We start from the raw sequence: 27,231 nt of genomic DNA, 5'->3' as shown, positions 1-27,231 counted from the left end.
AACAAATTTTAGAATTCCTGCAAAAAGGCTTAGAGCTAGGTCTATCCACTAGTACTCTAAAGGTACAGGTCTCGGCCCTAGGGGCTCTATTCTCCTGTAACGTCGCCAATAATTACTGGATCTCAAGGTTCATTAAGGCATCCAGTAGATCTAGACCCATTCAGAAAGATAGATCTATGCCTTGGGATCTCAACTTAGTCCTATCAGCATTGACTAAAGAGCCATTTGAACCTTTACAATCAGCTTCAATTAAGGCCCTATCCCTTAAGACAGCTTTTCTGGTAGCAATTACATCTGCCCGTAGAATAGGAGACATACAAGCTCTCTCCAGGGTATCCACTTATACAGAGTTTCTACCAGACAGAGTAATCCTCAGACCGGACCCAGCCTATTTACCAAAAGTGTCATCACGGTTTCACAGGTCACAAGAGATAATTTTACCATCCTTCCTCCCTAATCCTGCTAACCCTAAGGAAGAACTACTCCATACATTAGACGTTAGGAAATGCCTGCTAGAATACATCTCTGTTACCGACACATGGAAGAAAGATGATGCATTATTTTTATCTTTCCAAAATCCTAGAAAGGGACTCAGGGTATCAAAATACACACTAGCAAAGTGGATTAGGGAGGCTATCTCTTTGGCTTATACTGCAGGTGGGGGTCCGGCTCCGCAGAGTCTGAGGGCGCATTCCACCAGGGCCATGGCTACATCCTGGGCGGAAAAATCTGGAGTATCAATCGACCAGATATGTAAGGCGGCCACATGGTCATCCCCGTCCACCTTCTTTAAGCACTATAGGTTGGATTTGGGGGCTTCCTCTGATCTCACATTCGGGTTAAGGGTGCTACAAGCCATAGTCCCTCCCTAAGGTAGTTTTACATCTCTGTAATTCTCTCGTCGTGCTGTCATGGGAGTCCGAGTAAAGCATTAAGCTACTTACTGGTAGCGGCATTTCTCGGAGGCCCATGACAGCACCCTTAGTTCCCTCCCTATTCACGTGGGGCTTGCACTTCCTATAGATGTATATATCTCACACATGATACCAGTTCCAAATATATAGCTGGAGATTTGTATATAATCTGTATATAATTTGTATATAGTGTATATTTTTTGTGCCACTAACCGCGGTAGTCCTCTCAAGACTCTGAAATACAACTGAGGCAAGGGAGAGGTACCGCCCTTTTGTATCTGTAGGTTTCCTGTTCCTAATGGGCGGATCCCCTCTCTCGTCGTGCTGTCATGGGCCTCCGAGAAATGCCGCTACCAGTAAGTAGCTTAATGCTTTTTTTGCTGATACAAAAGGAACCACCGTCACCAATTCAATAGAACTTATCATGGATACTGTAAAGGAGGAAACCGTGTCAGCCGTGGGAAGTAAGTTTTAAACACTAAACCATGGTGTGGTAACACTCATGAGAGGCAGGGATACTTATGCTGTCTGGGCATTCAAGGCGTCATGTGTTGCTCCCCCACCTGTACATTCTGATAGCTCTTTTGTCCCATGGGAAGAATGCCATATTTTTAAACTGGTGCTCTGACGACACATCATTTAATCTTAAATATCCAGTTGTGAATTTTCAGTAGACTAGTGGGCATAGACTATTATCTTTAAGTTGACTTTTGAATTTGTGTTTTATTCCTTTGGTTGCTCAAGAAACACAGACTATTGTTTGTATGAGCCTTCAATGTTGATTTTTGAGTTGATGTTTGTTCTTATTGTTTATTTTGGATGACAAGGATGCAGGGTAATTGAACAATAGATGTTTTTAATATGTTGATTACATATTGTCCGGCCAGCTAGCTAGTTTGCTGACCTGCAAAACAGAAGATGACAAACTATGCAGATTGATTAAATACTCAAATAATGAATGATAAACTCATCCCACCTCCCCCTGATCTGTGCATGATGACCTGAGACACAGAAGTGGGTATAAAGAGGGATTTCTATCTTTTTGCATGGAGAAACAAGTGACTTGCCAGAACAGTCTAGACACCATAACTCCATAAAGGAACACTACCAGGATAACATGTATACGAAAGAAAACACATACCAGCGCCTATAATCAATATCCAAAGATCATAAATCGTAGAGTTCAGGCACTGACAAAGGACTTATAGTAGACAGACTGCAACTCAGAATACAATAAAAAACACAAGAACAAAAGCAGTCCAAAAAGTCCAATTATATGCAAAATATCAAAAATGTTTATTAAGAATATAGGTGAACAGACAGCAGGGAATGGATTCCCCATGATAGCCTCAACACATCTAGAAAGGGCACAGATAGGTGTGCAGCAGAGTATCCCATAAAAAGCATAATACACAGCCCATTCAGTAAGCACATATAACAGTCAGGTGACATGCATCGCTATAAAGCATAAACATATGAGTGGTACATACCCGTAGATACAGATAGTGGTCACTGCGCACACCTAATCGCGCGATTAGGTGTGCGCAGTGACCACTATCTGTATCTACGGGTATGTACCACTCATATGTTTATGCTTTATAGCGATGCATGTCACCTGACTGTTATATGTGCTTACTGAATGGGCTGTGTATTATGCTTTTTATGGGATACTCTGCTGCACACCTATCTGTGCCCTTTCTAGATGTGTTGAGGCTATCATGGGGAATCCATTCCCTGCTGTCTGTTCACCTATATTCTTAATAAACATTTTTGATATTTTGCATATAATTGGACTTTTTGGACTGCTTTTGTTCTTGTGTTTTTTACAGGATAACATGTCTCCATCAAGAGGGACACAGATTTGACATTCCACAGGATGTCAGCTTAGGGGGCTACAGCTCCACACACAAAGTAGTGACTCAAAAAGAACAACATTAAGGTCATGGAGTGGCCTAGCCAGTCTCCAGACCTTACTCCCATAGAAAACTTATGGAGGGAGTTGAAGCTCCGAGTTACCAATCGCCAGCCTCAAAATCTTAATGATTTAGAGATGATCTGCAAAGACGAGTGGACCAAAATTCCTCCTGACATGTGCGCAAACCTCATCATCAACTACAAAAAAAAGTCTGACTGCTGTGCTTGCCAACAAGGGTTTTGCCACCAAGTATTAAGTCTTGTTTGCCAGAGGGATCAAATACTTATTTCTCACTGCAAAATGCAAATACATTTATATAATTTATACAATTTGATTTTCTGGATTTTATTCTTATAGTCGGTCTCTCAATGTTAAAATTAACCTACCCTTAAAATTATAGACTGTTCATGTCTTTGTCAGTGGCCAACTTACAAGATCAAATACTTATTTCCTTCACTTTATATTTATTATATACACACACCATAAAATGTTTAGTGAAGAAACCTGATGATTTGAATAGTATGTAATTATCTGATAATAACTATGACAATATTCATGTAGCATAGGTGAAATATCCAGGTTGAGAACATACCCCAATATTTTAAGGTGTTCTCCCTACAATTTAATAGAAAGAGAATAAAGCGGTGGAGTATTCCTATACATATTGAATACTCGTGAAATCACCTTGCTTCCCCAGCACGTGTTTCGCCTAACTGCTTTTTCAAGGGCATTTGTGGTCGCTAGGACATTATGGGTGGAAGCACATGTCATTCTGAACTTTGTATCTACCGTAGTAATTATCCAGGTGTTCAGGGGATCCTTACTAGCACTATGATTATTTCTATGTGCAATTGCTGATATTTGACCTTGGTGTATTTGCTGGGGCTCCCCCAGGTTTCTCCCATATCCCACACTGTACTCTGCCTATCCTTACACTTTTTCTTGTTTCCTCCTTATTAGACCTTGATATTTTACATTGATATTTGTCATTTTTAAATTTTCACAATAAACTTGTACTTTTTAATTGGTGGTTTGTGGTTACTCCAATTCCTGGTGGTTTCACAAATTTACATGATTTGATAAAGCCTCCTCATGCCTATAAAATACGCAGAGAAATGGATTGATAATTGTTTCCTGTGTTTGGACCAATAGTAACTACACTTGTATAGAATTAGTGTTTTTTAACACCACCTTATATCCTTTTACTTGTGGTAAGTAATTTGCCAAATATCAGTAGTTGAAATGTTTAGTAAGGTTTCCGAGTCCTACATATTATATTTTTTTTATAATAACAGTTCCAGAATTCTGTAAAAAATAAATAAATAAAGACATACATATCCAATGCATTGATGCTCCATCCTGGCGTTTTCTGGGACCCTTTGCCCGTCTCTGCTTCCTTTTATCACTTGACACAGAGGAAGTGACTACTCAGCTAATCACTGATGACAGTGGGGACCCACTTGAGCCAGGCGGTGGCCGCGGCGGGGATCCACTTGAGGCAGTCAGTGGCTTAGTTTCATATCTTGTGTGTCGAGTGGGGACCAAGAAGCAGAGATTGACAGGAAACCTGGGAAGTGTTGGAAAGAGAGTGGCGTGGGTTATTGCTGCAATGAGTATGACTTTTTTATTAGAAAAAAATGTCAGCCCCTTTTAAAATAATCTTTGCCCAAACTTTTTTTTTAGGTCTCATGCATGTTGTGTTAATAAAATAACGGGCCTTACTTACCCCCCGTTGCTCCACGCTGCCTCATAGCTGCTACTCTTGGTCTCTGTTAATATGGCTGCAGTGAGGATGTCTATAGCACGTGACCTTTGCAGCAGTCCTCACTGCCGGGCTGTCATGGTCACGTGCTGTTGTTTTGATGACAATGTGGCATCCACTTTTCCAAAGACGAGGGGCAGCAGCACAAAAGCAGCAAATGCTAAGTGAAGCTGATTTGAGGTTATTTTTTAACCCCTTCCCGACCCATGACGCCACGTAGGCGTCATGAAAGTCGGTGCCAATCCGACCCATGACGCCTATGTGGCGTCATGGAAAGATTGCGTCCCTGCAGGCTGGGTGAAAGGGTTAACTCCCATTTCACCCGATCTGCAGGGACAGGGGGAGTGGTAGTTTAGCCCAGGGGGGGTGGCTTCACCCCCTCGTGGCTACGATCGCTCTGATTGGCTGTTGAAAGTGAAACTGCCAATCAGAGCGATTTGTAATATTTCACCCATTATAACGGGTGAAATATTACAATCCAGCCATGGCCGATGCTGCAATATCATCGGCCATGGCTGGAAATACTAGTGTGCCCCCACCCCACCGATCGCCCCCCCAGCCCACCGATCTGGCCGGTACACTGCTCCGGCTCCCCTCCGTCCAGTGCTCCGCTCCCCCCCGTGCTCTTGTCCGCTCCCCCCGTGCTCCAATCACCCCCCCGTGCTCCAATCACCCCCCCTGCACTCCGATCCACCCCCCCCCGTGCTCCGTTCCACCCCCCGTGCTCCGTTCCACCCCCCCGTGCTCCGTTCCAGCCCCCCCGTGCTCCGTTCCAGCCCCCCCGTGCTCCTTTCCACGCCTGCCGCGCTCCGATTCCCCCCCCCCCCCCCGTGCTCCGATTCCCCCCCCCCCCCCACCCCATCATACTTACCGATCCTGCCGGGGTCCCATCCGTCTTCTCCCTGGGCGCCGCCATCTTCCAAAATGGCGGGCGCATGCGCAGTACGCCCGCCGAATCTGCCGGCCGGCAGATTCGTTCCAAAGTGCATTTTGATCACTGAGATAGATTATATCTCAGTGATCAAAATAAAAAAAAAATAAATGACCCCCCCCCCTTTGTCACCCCCATAGGTAGGGACAATAAAAAAATATTTTTTTTTCCACTAATGTAGGGGTAGGGGTAGGGTTAGGGGTAGGGTTAGGGCTAGGGTTAGGGTTTCGGTATGTGCACACGTATTCTGGTCCTCTGCGGATTTTTCCGCTGCGGATTTGATAAATCCGCAGTGCTAAACCGCTGCGGATTTATGGCGGATTTACCGCGTTTTTTCTGCACATTTCACTGCGGTTTTACAATTGCGATTTTCTATTGGAGCAGTTGTAAAACCGCTGCGGAATCCGCACAAAGAAGTGACATGCTGCGGAATGTAAACCGCTGCGTTTCCGTGCAGTTTTTCCGCAGCATGTGTGCAGCGATTTTTGTTTCCCGTAGGTTTACATTGAACTGTAAGCTCATGAGAAACTGCTGCTTTTCCGCAGCATGTGCACATACCTTTAGAATTAGGCCATGTGCACACGGTGCGGATTTGGCTGCGGATTGGCCGCTGCGGATTCGCAGCAGTGTTCCATCAGGTGTACAGTACCATGTAAACATATGAAAAACCAAATCCGCTGTGCCCATGGTGCGGAAAATACCGTGCGGAAACGCTGCGTTGTATTTTCCGCAGCATGTCAATTCTTTGTGCGGATTCCGCAGCGTTTTACACCTGTTCCTCAATAGGAATCCGCAGGTGAAATCCGCACAAAAAACACTGGAAATCCGTGGAAAATCCGCAGGTAAAACGCAGTGCCTTTTACCCGCGGATTTTTCAAAAATGGTGCGGAAATATCTCACACGAATCCGCAACGTGGGCACATAGCCTTAGGGTTAGGGTTGGAATTAGGGTTGTGATTAGGGTTGTGATTAGGGTTATGGCTACAGTTGGGATTAGGGTTAGGGGTGTGGGGGGGTTAGTGTTGGAGGTAGAATTGAGGGGTTACCACTGTTTAGGCACATCAGGGGTCTCCAAACGCAACATGGCGCCACCATTGATTCCAGACAATCTCGTATTCAAAAAGTCAAATGGTGCTCCCTCACTTCCGAGCCCTGATGTGTGCCCAAACAGTGGTTTACCCCCACATATGGGGTACCAGCATACTCAGGATAAACTGCGCAACAATTACTGGGGTCCAATTTCTCCTGTTACCCTTGTGAATCTAAAAAAATGCTTGCCAAAACAAAATTTTTGAGGAAAGAAAAATGATTTTTTATTTTCACGGCTCTGCGTTGTAAACGTCTGTGAAGCACTTGGGGGTTCAAAGTGCTCACCACACATCTAGATAAGTTCCTTTCGGGGTCTAGTTTCCAAAATGGGGTCACTTGTGGGGGGTTTCTACTGTTTAGGCACATCAGGGGCTCTGCAAACGCAAAGTGACGCCCGCAGAGCATTCCATCAAAGTCTGCATTTCAAAACGTCACTACTTCAATTCCGAGCCCCGGCATGTGCCCAAACAGTAGTTTACCCCCACATATGGGGTATCACCGTACTCAGGAGAAACTGGACAACAAATATTGGGGTCAAATTTCTCCTGTTACCCTTGGGAAAATAAAAAATTCTGGGCTAAATAATTATTTTTGAGGAATGAAAACGTATTTATTATTTTCACGGCTCTGCATTATAACCTTCTATGAAGCACTTGGGGGTTCAAAGTGCTCACCACACATCTAGATAAGTTCCTTTGGGGGACTAGTTTCCAAAATGGGGTCACTTGTGGGGGGTTTCTACTGTTAAGCCACATCAGGGGCTCTGCAAACGCAACGTGACGCCCACAGAGCATTCCATCAAAGTCTGCATTTCAAAACGTCACTACTTCACTTCCGAGCCCCGGCATGTGCCCAAACATTGATTTACCCCCACATATGGGGTATCAGCGTACTCAGGAGAAACTGGACAACAACTTTTGGGGTCAAATTTCTCCTGTTACCCTTGGGAAAATAAAAAATTGCAGGCTAAAAGATCATTTTTGAGAAAATAATTTTTATTTTTTATTTTCATGGCTCTGCGACATGGTGTCCGCTAATGATTGGAGCTAATTTTCCATTTAAAAAGCCAAATGGCGTACCATCCCTTCCGAGCCCTGCCGTGCGCCCAAACAGTGGTTTACCCCCACATATGGGGTATCCGCCTACTCAGGACAAACTGGACAACAATATTTGGGGTCCAATTTCTCCTATTATCCTTGGCAAAATAGGAAATTCCAGGCTAAAAAATCATTTTTGAGGAAAGAAAAATTATTTTTTATTTTCATGGCTCTGCATTATAAACTTCTGTGAAGCACCTGGGGGTTTAAAGTGCTCAATATGCATTTAGATAAGTTCCTTGGGGGGTCTAGTTTCCAAAATGGGGTCACTTGTGGGGGAGCTCCAATGTTTAGGCACACAGGGGCTCTCCAAACGCGACATGGTGTCCGCTAACAATTGGACCTAATTTTCCATTCAAAAAGTCAAATGGCGCGCCTTCCCTTCCGAGCCCTGCCGAGTGCCCAAACAGTGGTTTACCCCCACATATGAGGTATCGGCGTACTCGGGAGAAATTGCCCAACAAATTTTATGATCCATTTTATCCTACTGCCCATGTGAAAATGAAAAAATTGAGGCGAAAAGAATTTTTTTGTGAAAAAAAAGTACTTTTTCATTTTTACAGATCAATTTGTGAAGCATCTGAGGGTTTAAAGTGCTCACTAGGCATCTAAATAAGTTCCTTGGGGGGTCTAGTTTCCAAAATGGGGTCACTTGTGGGGGAGCGCCAATGTTTAGGCACACAGGAGCTATCCAAACGCGACATGGTGTCCGCTAACGATGGAAATAATTTTTCATTCAAAAAGTCAAATGGCGCTCCTTCCCTTCCGAGCCTTACCATGTGCCCAAACAGTGGTTTACCCCCACATGTGAGGTATTGGTGTACTCAGGAGAAATTGCCCAACAAATTTTAGGATCCATTTTATCCTGTTGCCCATGTGAAAATGAAAAAATTGAGGCTAAAAGAATTTTTTTGTGAAAAAAAAGTACTTTTTCATTTTTACGGATCAATTTGTGAAGCACCTGGGGGTTCAAAGTGCTCACTATGCATCTAGATAAGTTCCTTGGGGCGTCTAGTTTCCAAAATGGGGTCACTTGTGGGCGAGCTCCAATTTTTAGGCACACGGGGGCTCTCCAAACGTGACATGGTGTCCGCTAAAGAGTGCAGCCAATTTTTGATTCAAAGAGTCAAATGGCGCTCCTTCCCTTCCAAGCCCTGCCGTGCGCCCAAACAGTGGTTTACCCCCACATATGAGGTATCAGCGTACTCAGGACAAATTGGACAACAACTTTCGTGGTTCAGTTTCTCCTTTTACCATTGGGAAAATAAAAAAATTGTTGCTAAAAGATCATTTTTGTGACTAAAAAGTTAAATGTTCATTTTTTCCTTCCATGTTGCTTCTGCTGCTGTGAAGCACCTGAAGGGTTAATAAACTTCTTGAATGTGGTTTTGAGTACCTTGAGGGGTGCAGTTTTTAGAATGGTGTCACTTTTGGGTATTTTCAGCCATATAGACCCCTCAAACTGACTTCAAATGTGAGGTGGTCCCTAAAAAAAAATGGTTTTGTAAATTTCGTTGTAAAAATGAGAAATCGCTGGTCAAATTTTAACCCTTATAACTTCCTAACAAAAAAAAATTTTGTTTCCAAAATTGTGCTGATGTAAAGTAAACATGTGGGAAATGTTATTTATTAACTATTTTGTGTCACATATCTCTCTGGTTTAACAGAATAAAAATTCAAAATGTGAAAATTGCGAAATTTTCAAAATTTTCGCCAAATTTCCGTTTTTATCACAAATAAACGCATAATTTATTGACCTAAATTTACCACTAACATGAAGCCCAATATGTCACGAAAAAACAATCTCAGAACCGCTAGGATCCGTTGACGCGTTCCTGAGTTATTACCTCATAAAGGGACACTGGTCAGAATTGCAAAAAACGGCCAGGTCTTTAAGGTCAAAATAGGCTGGGTCATGAAGGGGTTAAACAGCTATGCCTGTGAATTAAAAAAAAAAGTGGACAACCCCTTTAACTCACTTACATGATACAGGATATATCAATGAGAAATGTCTGTTTTATCCCCAGATCCTTTCTGTTTGGCTCATTATCCCTCGGCCTTTCATAGTGTTATGTTTAACCCCGTTGAGCCCAGGCTGCTGGCCACTGCCAATTCCAAGGAGGGTGTCGGACTGTGGGACATCAGAAAACCTCACACGTAAGTTTTGTTTTTAACTCTGTTGCCAAGAATTTGCTGATAAGTTACATGAGCACAGTATACATCTTCTGACCTCCAGTCATTTAGTCTATGATCATTTATCATACTGAAACAGAAATGTACTATATAAAAAAATTATCTATACATTACCTGGATTACTGGATTACAGTGTATGTTTTATAATATAATAACACCAACTCGTCCATGAGATTATCTGGGCGCACAAATATTAGGGCACAGGCTAGATAGGCTCCAAAATGCTGTTTCCAACTGGCTGCTCTTTATAGGGCTACAGATGTGACCTCACGTCTACAACAAGGAAATGCTGCCCACTGATTGGCTGCAGCAGTCACGTGTTGTAGACATGACCTCACTGACTGAGCCCTGTGTACAATAGGCCCGTAGAGAGCATCAGGAATGTTTTCATCTGGTAAGCACTGCTGGTCTTTATTATTTTAAAGTATTTCCTGCCTGTCCTCCAATGTTCTTGAAAACGGACATTGTTTTTAGTGAATTATTTTGATACAATTTTTTGGAAAATGAGAAAGCAAGAGAAATAAATGCATATTGCATGTTCACCAGTAGGTGGCACCGGCTGCTCATTCTGCGGGAGGCTTCTCTCTGTGACCACAGTACTAAAAAAAAAAATCTTGTCTTGTACTGACAAGAAGCCTTCCAGACTTCACACAGGGAGCCACATTCTTCAGATTCCGATCCTTTCTTGGATGGCGGGATTTATCAAACATGACACCCTATTTACACTATGCCTCCGGCTGGGAGCACACCGAGGGGTGCAGAAAGTCAGGCACTCGCTTAGGAGAAAGCATATTTACAACCGTTGATCATATAAGGAAGAGTAGTGGGTGAGATGAACGGCTACGTATGCTAATGGTAGCACACCGCATAACAAATAAAGCTTATACAAGGTACTAATCCCATCTGTCATCTGATAGAGCTGGATGACATAGTGATAATTGGTGCACACCCCAGCAATTTACTAGAAATTACTTTTATCTGGATTACTGCGCCTATTGTATCCACATTTAGTACTGCCGCCTCCACCGTGTGCCCAGTATCATTTTTCTGTAGTTCTGCGATGTTGCACCACTGCACTACTAAAGTCCCAGTTACAAAAGCTATTACCTTCCAGTGACCCAAGAGCTTAACCAGATCTGTTGTATACAAAAAAGCTAGTCTTTTATCCCTTTAATGATTACCAATATGCCTTTTCACAGGGCTTTACTTTTTCACATTGCGTTCTTTATTCATGGAGTAAGTTCATAGCGTCTCCCAGTGGGTGCAGAATGAGTGTGTCAGCAGCATAGTCTACAGTCTGTAGTAGCATCCATTGTGGTTGTTTAACCCCTTAGATGTCACTGTCCTCAACGACGGCGGCATCTAGATAATTAACAGTTAGATGAGGCTCCCTCTTTAACACCATTGACACCCCCGCAAAACAGTCACAAGGTGCCGATGGTTGATCTTGGGGTCTGCTTGACGCAGTGGGCTATTAGGCCATAAGCCAGGTCTAACTGGCAGTATGTCAGTGTAATACTAACAGGTCTCGTGTCCTGCAATTCAGCGTTATTGCAGCAATCAAAGTGAAAAATTTTCCAAGTCCCATAATGGGTCAAATTAAAAAAAAAAAAACTACGAAAAAATTACAGACTACTGTTTCGCCATGAAAATATGGGTTTTATGTAAAAATTCCCTCAAAAACAAACATAATATTGTCTTGTCGGTTTCCTAGTCACTGGTACCACAAAGGCTCTGGAAAAGTGACATGTCTCCCCCTGGAGTCACTTGTTAGGGGTTTTTGATTTACTGGCACCTCAGGGGCTCTGCAAATGGCACCTAAAATCTATTCCAACAGAATTTTTATTCCACAAGCCGAATATCACCCCTTCTCTTCTGTGCCCTGCCATATGTCCCAATAGTATTGTATGACGACATTAGGGCTTTGCTGCGTTAGGTAGAAATTGCATAACAAATTATGGCTTCCATTTTCTTCTATTACCCCTCGTGAAAATGTAAAATTTGGGACAGTTTTGTCTAGAAAAAAAATTGTGCATATTTTTTTTTTATTTTATTTTCACAGCGCAGTGTTTAAAGTTCTTTAAAGCACCTGCGGGTTAAAAATGCTCCCAACACCCCTAGGTGAATTCATTGAGGGGTCACTTGTGGCAGGTTTCTGTTGTTTTGGCATTACTGGGGGCTCTGCAAATGCGGCATGGCGCCCACAACCTTTTCTGTACAAATAGTACTCCAAAAATCAAACAGTTCCCCTTCCATTGTGAACCCAGCTATGTGCCTAAACAGTAGCTTTTGACCACATGGGATAGTGCCACATTTGTGATAAACTGTGCAACAAATTGTGTTTTTTTTGTTTTCTCCTGTTCTCCATTGTAAAAATGAAAACTTTGGGCCTAAAACATCATTTTAATGAAAAAAAAAATGTAGTTTTTTATTTTATTATTCCACTTTGCATTAATTCTTGTGAAGCACCTGAAGAATTAATAAACTTCCTCACAACAGTCTTGAATGCCTTGAGGGGTACAGTTTTCACAATGGTATCACTTTTGTGGGTTTTTAGGTATATACGCCCCTCAGTCACTTCCATACTGAATAGGTCTTGAAAACAAAATGTTTTGTAAATGTCCATGGAAAAAAAAAAGAAAGAAAAATTGCTGCTGAACCTGTAACCCTTCCAGCATCCTGACAGAATAAAAGAAATTTGAAAACTAATGCCAGATGTAGACACATGGGGAATTTTATCAGCTTGTTTGTGTGGTATGATTATCTGGGTTAAGGGCATTAAAATTCATACTTTTAAAATGACTAATCTTTCAAAATTTTGGTCAGACTTTAGATCTTTGCATAAATAAACACAAATGACTTAAATTTGACGCTAACGTAAAGTACAATGTGTCACAAATAACCAGAACCGGTGGGACGTGTGAAGGTGCCCCAGAGTAAACGTTAAGAGGCTTTTTGGTACCTTGGATTTGTTAAAATGACTGTACTTGTAATACTGTGTTTCCAGCCCTCGCACGATTGTTATATAGTCAGACATGAAAAATATTTTGTCTTGACACATTTGCTAAAACTTCCTGGAATTTGCCAACTTCCACAGACGTGTAGGATTTGTCATAACATGTATTATGGGGCTAGAGTATATTATAAGCTGGTGTAAAAACTCATGAGCTGCACATAGATAAAATATTGTCTAAGTTGACGAATCTCTTACAGAGGAACCCAAATTTTGGCTTTTGATTATGCGCCCAGTGCAGTCGCCTAAAGTTACTACTGCAGTAATCCATGCGGACAGGCAGAGTTCTACCCCTATATGAATTACAGATCTGTCAGTGCACATCTAAAGTTAAGTTGGACTGTGTGACCACAGATCAGCAAACGAGCAGCTAGTTGGGGACTGTTTTTAGTAATGCCTGTCAACCGTCCCTTAAGCCCCCATTCATTTGTCCTATAGACAGCTGCACTTGCTCTGCCTGGCGCTCCTGTGTTGCTTATAAGAGAGCTGCTGGCAGACATCTTTGATGGAGGTTTATCTCTAGAGAAAAAAAATTACAGTCTGAAATTGGATATGCCAAATCGTTAAAGAGGACCTTTCTACAAATTTTTCATGTTCAACTGGACCTAAGTGAACTGGATGTAATAGTAATAGTAGGCTGCAGAGCTGAATAAAACTTTTTTTCCCCAGGACGTTCCTCATGACAGCACGACAGGAGGTAGTCTTATTTATCCTCTAGGGACAGGAAACACACGAGGTTAAAAGCCCCCCACTTCCGCCTCACCCCCAGTGTTTTTCCTGTCCCTTGCAGGACAGGGCGTGCAAGAGGAGTGCAGGAGCGCAATACTTACCAGAGCTCAGTGGGATCAGAGGGGACTGAATCTTTTCCCTTCCTGCTATCAAGAGACTCTATTGCTGATACCTCACTGGGCGGGGGTCCCTCAGCTTATTGGGAGAGCACCCGTCGTTGCTTCTTCCCTCTCCGGAGGGCTCTCTGCTCCACACAGCCGGTGGCCGTTTACTTCTGGTCGCACGAGTAAGCATGCGTTCCACCAGGGATCGTCTTTCCGGCCGGATGCCTTTCGAGGATGCAGACTTTTCTGGTTTAGAGGTGCACGTCCGATCGGGGTGGCGCATTGTGCATTCCAATCAGGAACACATAAAAGAGCTGTGGGGGTAATCTGGAGGCCGCCTGGACAAGGTAAGACCCTTTAAAAGGGTACTCACAAAATGGATGCTGTGCACAGTCTGAACCATGGATGTTAATCCACCTCGCTCAGAAGCGCCAGCCGAGCAGTCCTTGGCCAGTTTAAGTAACGCCCTAGTGCCTGCTTTACCATAGGTTAATGGTCACTCAGAAAGAATAGAAAATGTTCACTTTTTTGTATTCGGATAAAGGGACTCCCTTAAGGTCCGGCTCCTCTTCCCAGAAAAGAATGAGGAGATGCCTGACATGCAACACCAAGTTGGCAAATTCATACACAATGCAGTTATGTGCAGAGTCTGTTGCAAAATTCCTGAAAGAAGAACAGGTGTCCTTACTAACGGATATGCCGGCCATAATTAGGGAAGAAGTCCAGAACACAGTGTCCAGTCTCGTGCCGCCGCAGCCAGATCCAAGCACCTCCCGTCACAAGAGAGCCAGATAGGAGATGGAGGAACCCTCGGAGAAAGCGTACCCATATTCGTACTATTTTACAGTTAGAAAAACCCCCCATAAAAAATAGATACTTTATTAGATAACAATAATTGAAAAAATAAGGATAAAAACCTACAAAACCCTATCTAATACGTCTAGTCCTTCAGGGGAGAGGAATAAAATCCCCTACAGTAAACCCTAATACATACTGGTAGAATGCCCCACACGCAAAAATGTAGATATCATAACAGACATGTGATTAAACAATTTGTGATATCAAGTAGCAGCTATAAGGGTGTATCGATATAAGTGGAAATATCCCTCCAGGCTACAAAAAATAAACCTACAAGCTGATACTACCTAGATGCGGAGGTTGGCACCCTAGGAGAAGTATCGAGAATGGCGCCCCCGCTCGTACGACGACTATCCCTGGTCTCCTACCTTCTCCCTATAAGAGATAGGTGAAGAAACAGAAGGCCAGATGGCTGAAAATAACGTGTGGAAATATGTGATACCAATTATACAGCAACTCAGGCCCTCCCCTCCAATGTGATGTAAGGCCCAAGGATAGAGAAAACTAACTATGATATCACTATATATATCATTAATAACAAATTGAAACTACAGGACATACAAAATAAATAAACCAGTACTATTGTTGACTCATAAAAGATCCATAGCCAATGCTACTTTGGACTGACTAATAATATACAAGACACATATACCATATAGATAAATAACACAGCGCCACCACAAACACCTAGATAAATAACAAATAAATACATTCAGCAATGTGGATAATGCAGTTAATAGACAATACAGTCAAGATAGTAATGATATACTCATCTACTGCATTCAATCGTCCACAGCTGATGATAAATCCAGATGTAGTGGCTCAAAACACGCAGCCCTATCTTTGCAACTTGCTACTGCCATGTCGCTATCTAGTCTCTCCTGATGAACCCAACTATGTGGGGGAAACGCGTCGAGAGGTGTTTTGGAGGTGTTGTTCGCGCAGTCATCGTGTTTTGAGCCACTACATCTGGATTTATCATCAGCTCTGGACGATTGAATGCAGTAGATGAGTATATCATTACTATCTTGACTGTATTGTCTATTAACTGCATTATCCACATTGCTGAATGTATTTATTTGTTATTTATCTAGGTGTTTGTGGTGGCGCTGTGTTATTTATCTATATGGTATATGTGTCTTGTATATTATTAGTTAGTCCAAAGTAGCATTGGCTATGGATCTTTTATGAGTCAACAATAGTACTGGTTTATTTATTTTGTATGTCCTGTAGTTTCAATTTGTTATTAACCCCTCTGTGACCTTAGACGTACTATCCCGTCCAGGTGCCCTGGGCCTATCTGACCCTGGACGGGATAGTACGTCATAGCGATCGGCAGCGCTCACGGGGGGAGCGCCGCCGATCGCGGCCGGGTGTCAGCTGCTTATCGCAGCTGACATCCGGCACTATGTGCCAGGAGCGGTCACGGACCGCCACCGGCACATTAACCCCGACACACCTCGATCAAAGATGATCGCGATGTGCCGGCGGTGCAGGGAAGCACCGCGCAGGGAGGGGGCTCCCTGCGGGCTTCCCTGAGCCCCCCGCAGCAACGCGATGTGATCGCGTTGCTGCGAGGGTCTTACCTCCCTCCCTCCCTGCTCCAGGCCCGGATCCAAGATGGCCGCGGATCCGGGTCCTGCAGGGAGGGAGGTGGCTTCACAGAGCCTGCTCAGAGCAGGCACTGTGAAGCCTGCACTGCTCTAAGTGAGATCAGTGATCTGACAGAGTGCTGTGCAAACTGTCAGATCTCTGATCTGTGATGTACCCCCCTGGGACAAAGTAAAAAAGTTTAAAAAAATTTTTCCAAATGTGTAAAAAAAAAAAAAATATTCCTAAATAATGAAAAAAAAAAAATATTATTCCCATAAATACATTTCTTCACCTAAATAAAAAAAACAAAACAATAAAAGTACACATATTTAGTATCGCCGCGTCCGTAACGACCCGACCTATAAAACTGGCCCACTAGTTAACCCCTTCAGTAAACACCGTAAGAAAAAAAAAAAAAAAACGAGGCAAAAAACAACGCTTTATTATCATACCGCCGAACAAAAAGTGGAATAACACGCGATCAAAAAGACAGATATAAATAACCATGGTACCTCTGAAAACGTCATCTTGTCCTGCAAAAAACGAACCGCCATACAGCATCATCAGCAAAAAAATGAAAAAGTTATAGTCCTGAGAATAAAGCGATGCAAAAATAATTATTTTTTCTGTAAAATAGTTTTTATCGTATAAAAGCGCCAAAACATAAAAAAATTATATAAATGAGGTGTCGCTGTAATCGTACTGACCCGAAGAATAAAACTGCTTCATCAATTTTACCAAACGCGGAAAGGTATAAACGCCTCCCCCAAAAGAAATTCATGAATAGCTGGTTTTTGGTCATTCTTCCTCACAAAAATCGGAATAAAAAGCGATCAAAAAATGTCACGTGCCCGAAAATGTTACCAATAAAAACGTCAACTCGTCCCGCAAAAAACAAGACCTCACATGACTCTGTGGACCAAAATATGGAAAAATTATAGCTCTCAAAATTTGGTAACGCAAAAAATATTTTTTGCAATAAAAAGCGTCTTTCAGTGTGTGACGGCTGCCAATTATAAAAATCCGCAAAAAAACTCGCTATAAAAGTAAATCAAACCCCCCTTCATCACCCCCTTAGTTAGAGAAAAATTAAAAAAATGTATTTATTTCCATTTTCCCATTAGGGCTAGGGTTAGGATTAGGGCTAGGGTTAGGGCTAGGGTTAGGATTAGGGTTAGGGTTAGGGCTAGGGTTAGGGCTAGGGTTAGGATTAGGGCTAGGGTTAGGGCTAGGGTTAGGGTTGGGGCTACAGTTAGGGTTAGGGTTTAGATTACATTTACAGTTGGGAATAGGGTTGGGGTTAGGGGTGTGTCAGGGTTAGAGGTGTGGTTAGGGTTACCGTTGGGATTAGGGTTAGGGGTGTGTTTGGATTAGGGTTTCAGTTATAATTGGGGGTTTTCCACTGTTTAGGCACATCAGGGGCTCTCCAAACACGACATGGCGTCCGATCTCAATTCCAGCCAATTCTGCGTTGAAAAAGAAAAAAAGTGCTCCTTCCCTTCCGAGCTCTCCCGTGTGCCCAAACAGGGGTTTACCCCAACATATGGGGTATCAGCGTACTCAGGACAAATAGGACAACAACTTTTGAGGTCCAATTTCTCCTGTTACCCTTGGGAAAATACAAAACTGGGGGCTAAAAAATAATTTTTGTGGGAAAACAAAAAGATTTTTTATTTTCACGGCTCTGCGTTATAAACTGTAGTGAAACACTTGGGGGTTCAAAGTTCTCACAACACATCTAGATAAGTTCATTGAGGGGTCTAGTTTCCAATATGGGGTCACTTGTAGGGGGTGTCTACTGTTTGAGTGCATTAGGGGCTCTGCAAACGCAATGTGACGCCTGCAGACCAATCCATCTAAGTCTGCATTCCAAATGATGCTCCTTCCCTTCCGAGCCCTCCCATGCGCCCAAACGGTGGTTCCCCCCCACATATGGGGTATCAGCGTACTCAGGACAAATTGGACAATAACTTTTGGGGTCCAATTTCTCCTGTTACCCTAGGGAAAATACAAAACTGGGGGCTAAAAAATAATTTTTGTGGGGAAAAAATTTTGTTTTATTTTTATGGCTCTGCATTATAATCTTCTGTGAAGCCCTTGGTGGCTCAAAGTGCTCACCACACCTCTAGATAAGTTCTTTATGGGGTCTACTTTCCAAAATGGTGTCACTTGTGCGTGGTTTCAATGTTTAGGCACATCAGTGGCTCCCCAAATGCAACATGGCGTCCCATCTCAATTCCTGTCAATTTTGGCATGAAAAGTTAAACGGTGCTCCTTCCCTTCCGAGCTCTACCATGTGCACAAACAGTGGTTTACCCCCACATATGGGGTATCAGCGTACTCAGGACAAATTGTACAACAACTTTTGAGGTCCAATTTCTTCTCTTACCCTTGGAAAAATAAAAAATTGGGGGCAAAAATATAATTTTTGTGAAAAAATATGATTTTTTATTTTTACGGTTCTGCATTATAAACTTCTGTGAAGCACTTGGGTCAAAGTGCTCACCACACCTCTAGATAAGTTCCTTATGGGGTCTACTTTTCAAAATGGTGTCACTTGTGGGGGGTTTCAATGTTTAGGCACATCAGTGGCTCTCCAAACGCAACATGGCGTCCCATCTCAATTCCTGTCAATTTTGCATTGAAAAGTCAAATTGCCCTCCTTCGCTTCCAAGCTCTGTCATGCGCCCAAACAGTGGTTTACCCCCACATATGGGGTATCGGCGTACTCAGGACAAATTGTACAACAACTTTTGGGGTCCATTTTCTCCTGTTACCCTTGGTAAAATAAAACAAATAAGAGCTGAAGTAATTTTTTTGTGAAAAAAAGTTAAATGTTCATTTTTATTTAAACATTCCAAAAATTCCTATTAAACACCTGAAGGGTTAATAAACTTCTTGAATGTGGTTTTGAGCACCTTGAGGCGTGCAGTTTTTAGAATGGTGTCACACTTGGGTATTTTCTATCATATAGACCCCTCAAAATGACTTCAAATGAGATGTGGTCCCTAAAAAAAAAATGGTGTTGTAAAAATGAGAAATTGCTGGTCAACTTTTAACCCTTATAACTCCCTAACAAAAAAAAATTTTGGTTCCAAAATTATGCTGATGTAAAGTAGACATGTGGGAAATGTTACTTATTAAGTATTTTGTGTGACATCTCTGTGATTTAATTGCATAAAAATTAAAAGTTTGAAAATTGCGAAATTTTCAAAATTTTCGCCAAATTTCCGTTTTTTTTCACAAATAAACGCAGGTACTATCAAAGAAATTTTACCACTGTCATGAAGTACAATATGTCACGAGAAAACAATGTCAGAATCACCAGGATCTGTTGAAGCGTTCCAGAGTTATAACCTCATAAAGGGACAGTGGTCAGAATTGTAAAAAGTGGCCTGGTCATTGACGTGCAAACCACCCTTGGGGGTAAAGGGGTTAATGATATGTATAGTGATATCATAGTTAGTTTTCTCTATCCTTGGGCCTTACATCACATTGGAGGGGAGGGCCTGAGTTGCTGTATAATTGGTATCACATATTTCCACACGTTATTTTCAGCCATCTGGTCTTCTGTTTCTTCACCTATCTCTTTTATAGGGAGAAGGTAGGAGACCGGAGAAGGTAGGAGACCAGGGATAGTCGTCGTACGAGCGGGGGCGCCATTCTCAATACTTCTCCTAGGGTGCCAACCTCCGCATCTAGGTAGTATCAGCTTGTAGGTTTATTTTTTGTAGCCTGGAGGGATATTTCCACTTATATCGATACACCCTTATAGCTGCTACTTGATATCACAAATTGTTTAATCACATGTCTGTTATGATATCTACATTTTTGCGTGTGGGGCATTCTACTAGTATGTATTAGGGTTTACTGTAGGGGATTTTATTCCTCTCCCCTGAAGGACTGAACGTATTAGATAGGGTTTTGTAGGTTTTTATACTTATTTTTTCAATTATTGTTATCTAATAAAGTATCTATTTTTTATGGGGGGTTTTTCTAACTGTAAAACATTATTACTTTCCCTTAGTTTATTTATTAGTTTAGTAAGCCATATTTGTACTACTCAGAGGCAGATGCTGAAGACGGGGAAGAACGTTTTTCCCAGAGGCCGTCCGATTAGAGGAAGAAGTATTTTATTTTTTTTCTCATTCGAAAATACGGACGACCTGTTGAAGGCCGTTAGAGCGACTATGAAGATTGAAGAAATGGAGGTCCCTCGCACACTTCAGGATGAGATGTTTGGCGGACTCAGAACCCAAAGGAATAGTGTTCCCGATCAACCAGCACATTAGAGCCATGATCCTGGAAGAATGGGAAGATACAGAAAAGTGCCTAGTCATCCCTTGAGACTTTAAGGCCCGCCTTCCCTTTGACCCTTCGGAGATCAAGGAATGGGAGGAAATCCCCAAAGTGGACATTCTATTGCCAGAGTGGCAAAGAAGACTGCTATACCATTTGAGGACTCTTCCTGCCTGCGGGACGCCATGGACAGGAAAGCAGAGTGACTGTTAAGGAGGAGTTGGGAGTCTTCGGGGGCGATTATTAAGACCACCTCAGTAGCTAGGTCCATGTGTGTCTGGATTGACGAGCTGTCCATTCCAAAAAATCTAACACCCCTAGAGAGGTTATATCAGAATCTATCCCTATGTTAAAGATGGCGACGCAGTTTATGGCAGATGCTTCAGCGGAGTCCGTAAGGTTTGCAGCTAGGAGTAATGTACTCTCTCACTCGGCACGGCGGGCCATCTGGCTTAAAACATGGTCAGGGGACAGCCAGTCTAAAAGCAAGCTCTGCTCCATCCCTATCTCAGGTACACATGTTTTTGGTCCAGTACTAGACGACATTTTAGAGAGGGCTGCTGACGACAAGAAGGGGTTCCTGGAGGAAAAAGCCAGGAGATTTCGTTCCTTTCGTAGGCCCCGTCAGTCCCCTAGGCAGGACTATAAGGGGAAGGGAAAATCAGGCAGGTGTAGTTACCCCAAGGGGAGTTAAGGGTAGACCCACTCAGTTCTCCTCCGGCTCACTTAAAAGGTCTTGACGCCAGGAAGGTAGGGGGGAGACTGCAGTTTTTTTCTAGGAAAATGGGGAACCATAACGGACAACCAGTGGATCCTGCGGACCATAGGAGAAGGTTACAGGATAGGCTTCTCCCTTTTCCCACCCCAACGGTTTTGCACCACCAAACCCCAGTCCCTTTCCGCGCAAAGCAGGCTCTGGACAGATGTCAGGAACCTCTTAGAGTTGGGGGCAGTCGAGCCGGTACCTGTTTTAGGGGTAGGTCAGGGCCACTACTCTTCCCTGTTCTCCATAAAAAAGCCTTCAGGCAAATGTCAGACCATTATAAATCTAAAGCCCGTGAATCAGTGGGTCAGATACAAAAGATTCAAAATGGAGACCATAAAATCAACCATCCAGGGAGAGACAATGCCATGTGCACCTTAAACCTAAGAGATGCATACTACCACGTGCCAGTTCACCCAGACCACCACCAATATCTGAGTGAGGTTTGCTTTCGACCATCAAGGTTCGAGCCACCATTTCCAATTTACGTGCCTTTCATTTGACCTATCCACAGCCTCACGCATCTTTATGAAGATAATGACGTAGGTGGCAGCTTTTCTGATGAGGCAAGGGATTATCGTGGTCCCCTACCTCGATGACATCCTGCTGTTAGCAGACTCGGCTATCAGCCTCAATCAACAACTGGCCCAGACTATCAGCGTTCTAGAGGGCCTGGGTTGGCAAGTGAACTGGGAGAAAGCCGACCTAAGTCCAGGGGCCTAAAAGGTGTTCTTAGGAGTTCACCTCGATTCCCATCGTAGGATGTCTTCCCTGCCCTGCGTGAAACAGGAAGAGATCAGGAGCAGGATCTGGGCGTTACAGAGGAAGAGGACAATCTCCATCATATACACCATGAGGATTCTAGGGCTGATGACATCCTGCATTCCAAGCGTACTTTGGAGTCAGGCTCATTCAAGACGGCTTCAAAGTTCGATCCTTACATCCTGGAACAGGCATCACTCGGACCTGGACAGAAAGATGAGAATCCCGGCCAGTCCAAGGCATTCCCTGTCATGGTGGACATCCAGGGATAATCTCGTAAGATGAGTGCTATGGATCCTTTCTCCCTACATCCGTATTACCACCGACGCAAGTTTGAAGGGATAGTGTGCAGAGGTAGACGTTCATTACCTGCAGGGTACATGGTGCTCGGAAGACCAGAGAAGATCCTCCAATTACAGAGAGCTAAAGGCAATATGGGAGACTCTGCAACGTTGTCGGGATACGGTCAGAGATCGTCATGTGAAAGTCCTGTCGGACAACATCACAGCAGTTTCCTTTCTGCGGTGCCAGGGAGGTCCAAGGGGCCAGCTCCTAGAGACCTTAGCGGAAAATATTTCGGTGGTCAGAAAGAAACGTACGGTCCATCTCCGTGGTGCACTTGAAGGGTTCTGAGAACATAACAGCGGATTTTCTCAGCAGAGAAAAGCTTTGGGCCTCCGAGTGGGAACTGAACCCAGAAGTATTCCACCAGCTGACCCGGAGATGGAGAACACCATGTATAGACCTGTTTGCGACCCAGAAGAACGCGAAGGTGGCAAGATTCTTCTCCATAAATCCAGGTGACAACCCAGAAGGCATAGATGCCCTATCTCAGAGTTGGGAAGAAGGTCTTCTGTGTGCATTTCCCCCATTTTCCCTCATGCTGAGGATCCTGAGGAAAATCAGAGAACAGGCCACAGTTATATTGGTAGCTCCTTTCTGGCCCAAGAGGAGTTGGTTTCCAGTATTGCACCGTATGGCTTTGGAAGATCCAGTTCCCCTTCCAGACAGACACGACCTGTTGTACCAGTGTCCTCTCTGGCACGAAGACCCTCGTCTTCTGCGCCTGGCGGCCTGGATCCTGAGTGCAAAATCCAAAGCTCCAGGGGGTTGTCAGACAAGGTGATAACTACTATGCAGCCGAGTAGGAAACCAGTGTCCTTAGCGATCTATTCCAAAGTATGGAAGAGGTTCTGTTCTTTCGTGGGGGAGTCTACTTTGAGCGCAGCCCGCCCAGACATTCCCAGAATATTGGACATCCTCCAGAGAGGATTTGAGATGGGCCTAAGGCCTAGTACGTTAAAGTACAGATATCTGCCCTTAGTACCTTCCTTTAGCGGACCACCCTTTTGGTAGCAAGGTTCTCTCGAGCCATTACCAGATTAAGACCCACAGTCAGAGAGACCGTTCCTCCTTGGGACCTAAACCTTGTGTTATGTACGTAGTGCACATCCCCCTATGAACCCTAGAAAGAATCCAGCAACAACTTTCTCTGTATGAAGACTGCATTCCTGGTGGCAGTCACCTCAGCGAAACGTTTGAGTGAATTACAGGCACTGTCAGTCAAGGTGTTATGGCTGGCAATCAGGCAACACAGCGTGCAGTAATCAGCGCACATACAGAGATCTGGCAATAACCAAAAACAATAGGACGAGCTCTGAGACGTGGAATCTCTGTAGACTGCAGTACCTGATCTATCCTCACACAACTATAAGCAGCAGAGGATTGCGCCTATCACTACCTATGCAACTCGGCACTGCCTGAGGAGCTGACTAGCCTGAAGATAGAAATACAAGCCTGACTTACCTCAGAGAAATACCCCAAAGGAATAGGCAGCCCCCCACATATAATGACTGTTAGCAAGATGAAAAGACAAACGTAGGAATGAAATAGATTCAGCAAAGTGAGGCCCGATATTCTAGACAGAGCGAGGATAGCAAAGAGAACTATGCAGTCCACAAAAAACCCTAAAACGAAAACCACGCAAAGGGGCAAAAAGACCCACCGTGCCGAACTAACAGCACGGCGGTGCACCCCTTTGCTTCTCAGAGCTTCCAGCAAAAGATAATAGCAAGCTGGACAGAAAAAACAGAAAACAAACTAGAAGCACTTATCTAGCAGAGCAGCAGGCCCAAGGAAAGATGCAGTAGCTCAGATCCAACACTGGAACATTGACAAGGAGCAAGGAAGACAGACTCAGGTGGAGCTAAATAGCAAGGCAGCCAACGAGCTCACCAAAACACCTGAGGGAGGAAGCCCAGAGACTGCAATACCACTTGTGACCACAGAAGTGAACTCAGCCACAGAATTCACAACATCAAGGATCCCTATTTGCAGATTCTAGAGGATCGGTTAATATTTAGGATTGACCCGTCCTTTTTGCCGAAGGTTGTGTCAGAGACAAATTTGAGCCAAAAGATCGTTCTTCCTTCTTTTTGTCACCTCCCAAAAAATGAGAAAGCGAGACTGTTTTACACACTAGACGTGAGAAGGGCAGTGATGCGCTATGTAGAGGTCAGCTGCTTGGAGGCAAGACTCAAATCTATTCATACAATATGCAGAAAATAATAAGGGTAAAAAAGTCTTGAAATTAACTTTGTCTAGGTGGATCACATCAACCATAGCACTAGCTTATGAGTCTTCCATAGACCAGATTTGCAGGGCCACAACTTGGTGTAATATAACGACCTTTTGTAAACACTACAAGTTAGATGTGATGTCAGGTCAATAATTGGCTTACAGACGAAAGGTCCTACAGGCAGTGGTCCAACCTTAAAATGCCATTTATTTGGTATTTCTCCTGTCGTGCTGTCTTGAGGGACGTCCTGGGAAAATAGAAATTAGACCTACCGGTAATTGTATGTCCAGGAGTCCATCATGACAGCACCATTACATTCCCACCCCTGAATTCTGGAGTTCAAAAAAATAGAGTTGCATCCATCCTGGTGTGTACTAATTGGTAAAAGACACTGGGGGTGAGGCGGAAGGGCGGGCTTTTTAACCTCTTGTGTGTTTCCTGTCCCTAGAGGATAAATAGGACTACCTCCTGTTGTGCTGTCATGATGGACTCCTGGAAATACAATTACCGGTAGGTCTAATTTCTATTTTTATTTTGCCTCTCTATTGCAGAGATACTAGTAATCAAAGTATTTGGCACCTAATGAGTTCATTTTAAGTCCAAGTGAGTATTATTTGTTTTCACTGGGGGCGTGTACTTCTTCCTCCTGCATGATGCTGAGCAATAAGCCGACCGCAACAAAACAGAAAAACAAAACACTGAGGTCACACATTTCCCCGCCTGTTTTATCACAGGAGCGAGCGTTTTTACTGCGTCTCCACTCTCTGAGCTCATCATAACCTGACCTCATGACCTATAAACTCATCAGCTGCTGGTGCTCCTGCCTCAGTTACTTAATTTATGATGAGCACAGAGGGCCGGCTATGCAGTCGAAACACTCACTCCTGTGATACAACAGGCTGGGAAATGTGTTGCCTTAGAAAGTAGCAGCTGTTAGCCCCTGCTGTGTCATGTTTGTATACTCTTGTATCATAAAGGTACCGTCACATTTAGCGACGCTGCAGCGATCTAGACAACGATCCCGATCGCTGCAGCGTCGCTGTGTGGTCGCTGGAGAGCTGTCAAACAGACAGCTCTCCAGCGACCAACGATCCCGAAGTCCCCTGGTAACCAGGGTAAACATCGGGTTACTAAGCGCAGGGCGTGTACTAAGGAGGACAGAAAATGAACTTCAATCCAATATTGCAGCCAGCATGCAGCCAGCGGGTAAGGAAAGGGTGAATCAAAAACCCGCCTCCATGGCTGAAGATTGTTCCCTCCAAATTCAGGTGACAGTGTCCCTTTAACATGCAATCCACCCCTGGAGGTGAAGGGGTTAAGGCACAAGTTAGGTCTTCCAGCATTCCTTATTTTCATTTGATCAAGAGAAGTAAGTGATGTATGTTTGCGTCTCTGATGTTTCTTGAGAAATGTGACAATATAGCGCTTTCTTACCACTAATTTTAAAGCCTCCATTATTCTAAAGGGAAACTTGCACACGTGTATTCGATGCTTAATTTTTATTTGTACAATCATTTATAAGGAAATGACTGCTGGTAGAAGCACTTACCTGTGAAATCTCCGTAATCCTTCCTGTAATCAGGACATGACAGATGAGTTTGCTGTGTACAGTTTTATTGAATGTAATGAATGAAGATGAAACAATCCTGGTGTGTAATTGTGCCCACAGGAGAACACAATTTAGAACTTTATACTGTGTACTGGGACTGGATTCCTTTCTACGTTGCTTCCATGGCCAAATCTGCCTGCCAGACAGTCCTCGGCTCCAGAAAAGAGGCTCTGCTTTGCCACACTCAGCAAATGCAATACCGATGTGCAAACATTTGAGTTGAATCACAAATAGCGAGACTGAAAATCAGGCTGTGTATGAAACTATATCAAAGAGGTTGTTTGCTTTGGAAATCTTTTTGCTACAAGGGTCCTTCAAAAAAAATAATTTGATAACTGTATCTTTAGCACTTGGACACCCAAGATGCCATCTTTGAGGAAATGAGACAGCAAGTTGAACCTGTCATCATATTTACAGCCACTAAACCCCAAACCTAAAGGGAGAAAGTGTATAGTGTCAGGTAGGCAGTCCCGCAGTGTTTGCGTCATTGATTTGCCCCAGGCCAGCAACATCTGGTGCATGTGCAGATGATGCAGAGGACATCATGCCTCCCTTCTCTGAGCAAATGCATGATAATTCTATTGGAGCTGGCTTGTAATGATGTATCCCAGCCTATAAGATGACACTCCTGTCAGGAGGGAATGCCCACATGACTCTTTTATTATCCTTAAAAAGGGTGCCCAGACTTGGGGTACAAATCTGTAGTCAATCTGTGTGTGCAGACGTGTAAATCCTCACATCTCGCACTGCAAGTAGTCAGGATTCTCCTGTGGCACACATGTGATTTCCATACATGTGGTCACATGCTGACAAGATGGGCACAGCCTCACGAAATACAAGTGAATTGAGCAAGGTCAGCTACGTCTAGTCGGAATGTAGCCAGAAGTCTCCAGATCGCATACTTGCGTCACGTTACCGCCCGGTCCCAACTTTGAATCCTAACATTGTGCAGTGCACGCGATGTGAGGATTCACAAGAATGCAGTGAACCAGACAACCCCTTGAAGATTATAAAGAATCGCG

General features: G+C 43.6%; 1 protein-coding gene across 1 annotated transcript in view; it reads left to right on the top strand.

Annotated features, from left to right (window-relative positions):
- DCAF5 (DDB1 and CUL4 associated factor 5) overlaps nt 1-27,231 on the top strand; it is a 105,507-nt gene that overhangs the window by 56,936 nt on the left and 21,340 nt on the right. Inside the window, exon 5 of the mRNA XM_069732304.1 lies at nt 9,736-9,865. Within this exon, the coding sequence (XP_069588405.1) occupies nt 9,736-9,865 (130 nt within the window). The remainder of the gene's footprint in view (nt 1-9,735; nt 9,866-27,231) is intronic.

The sequence above is a fragment of the Ranitomeya imitator genome, chromosome 1 (genome assembly GCF_032444005.1).
Source record: "Ranitomeya imitator isolate aRanImi1 chromosome 1, aRanImi1.pri, whole genome shotgun sequence".
Lineage (NCBI taxonomy): Eukaryota > Metazoa > Chordata > Amphibia > Anura > Dendrobatidae > Ranitomeya > Ranitomeya imitator.
Note: the sequence above shows the minus strand (reverse complement) of the source record. Positions and strands in the feature narration are given on the sequence as shown.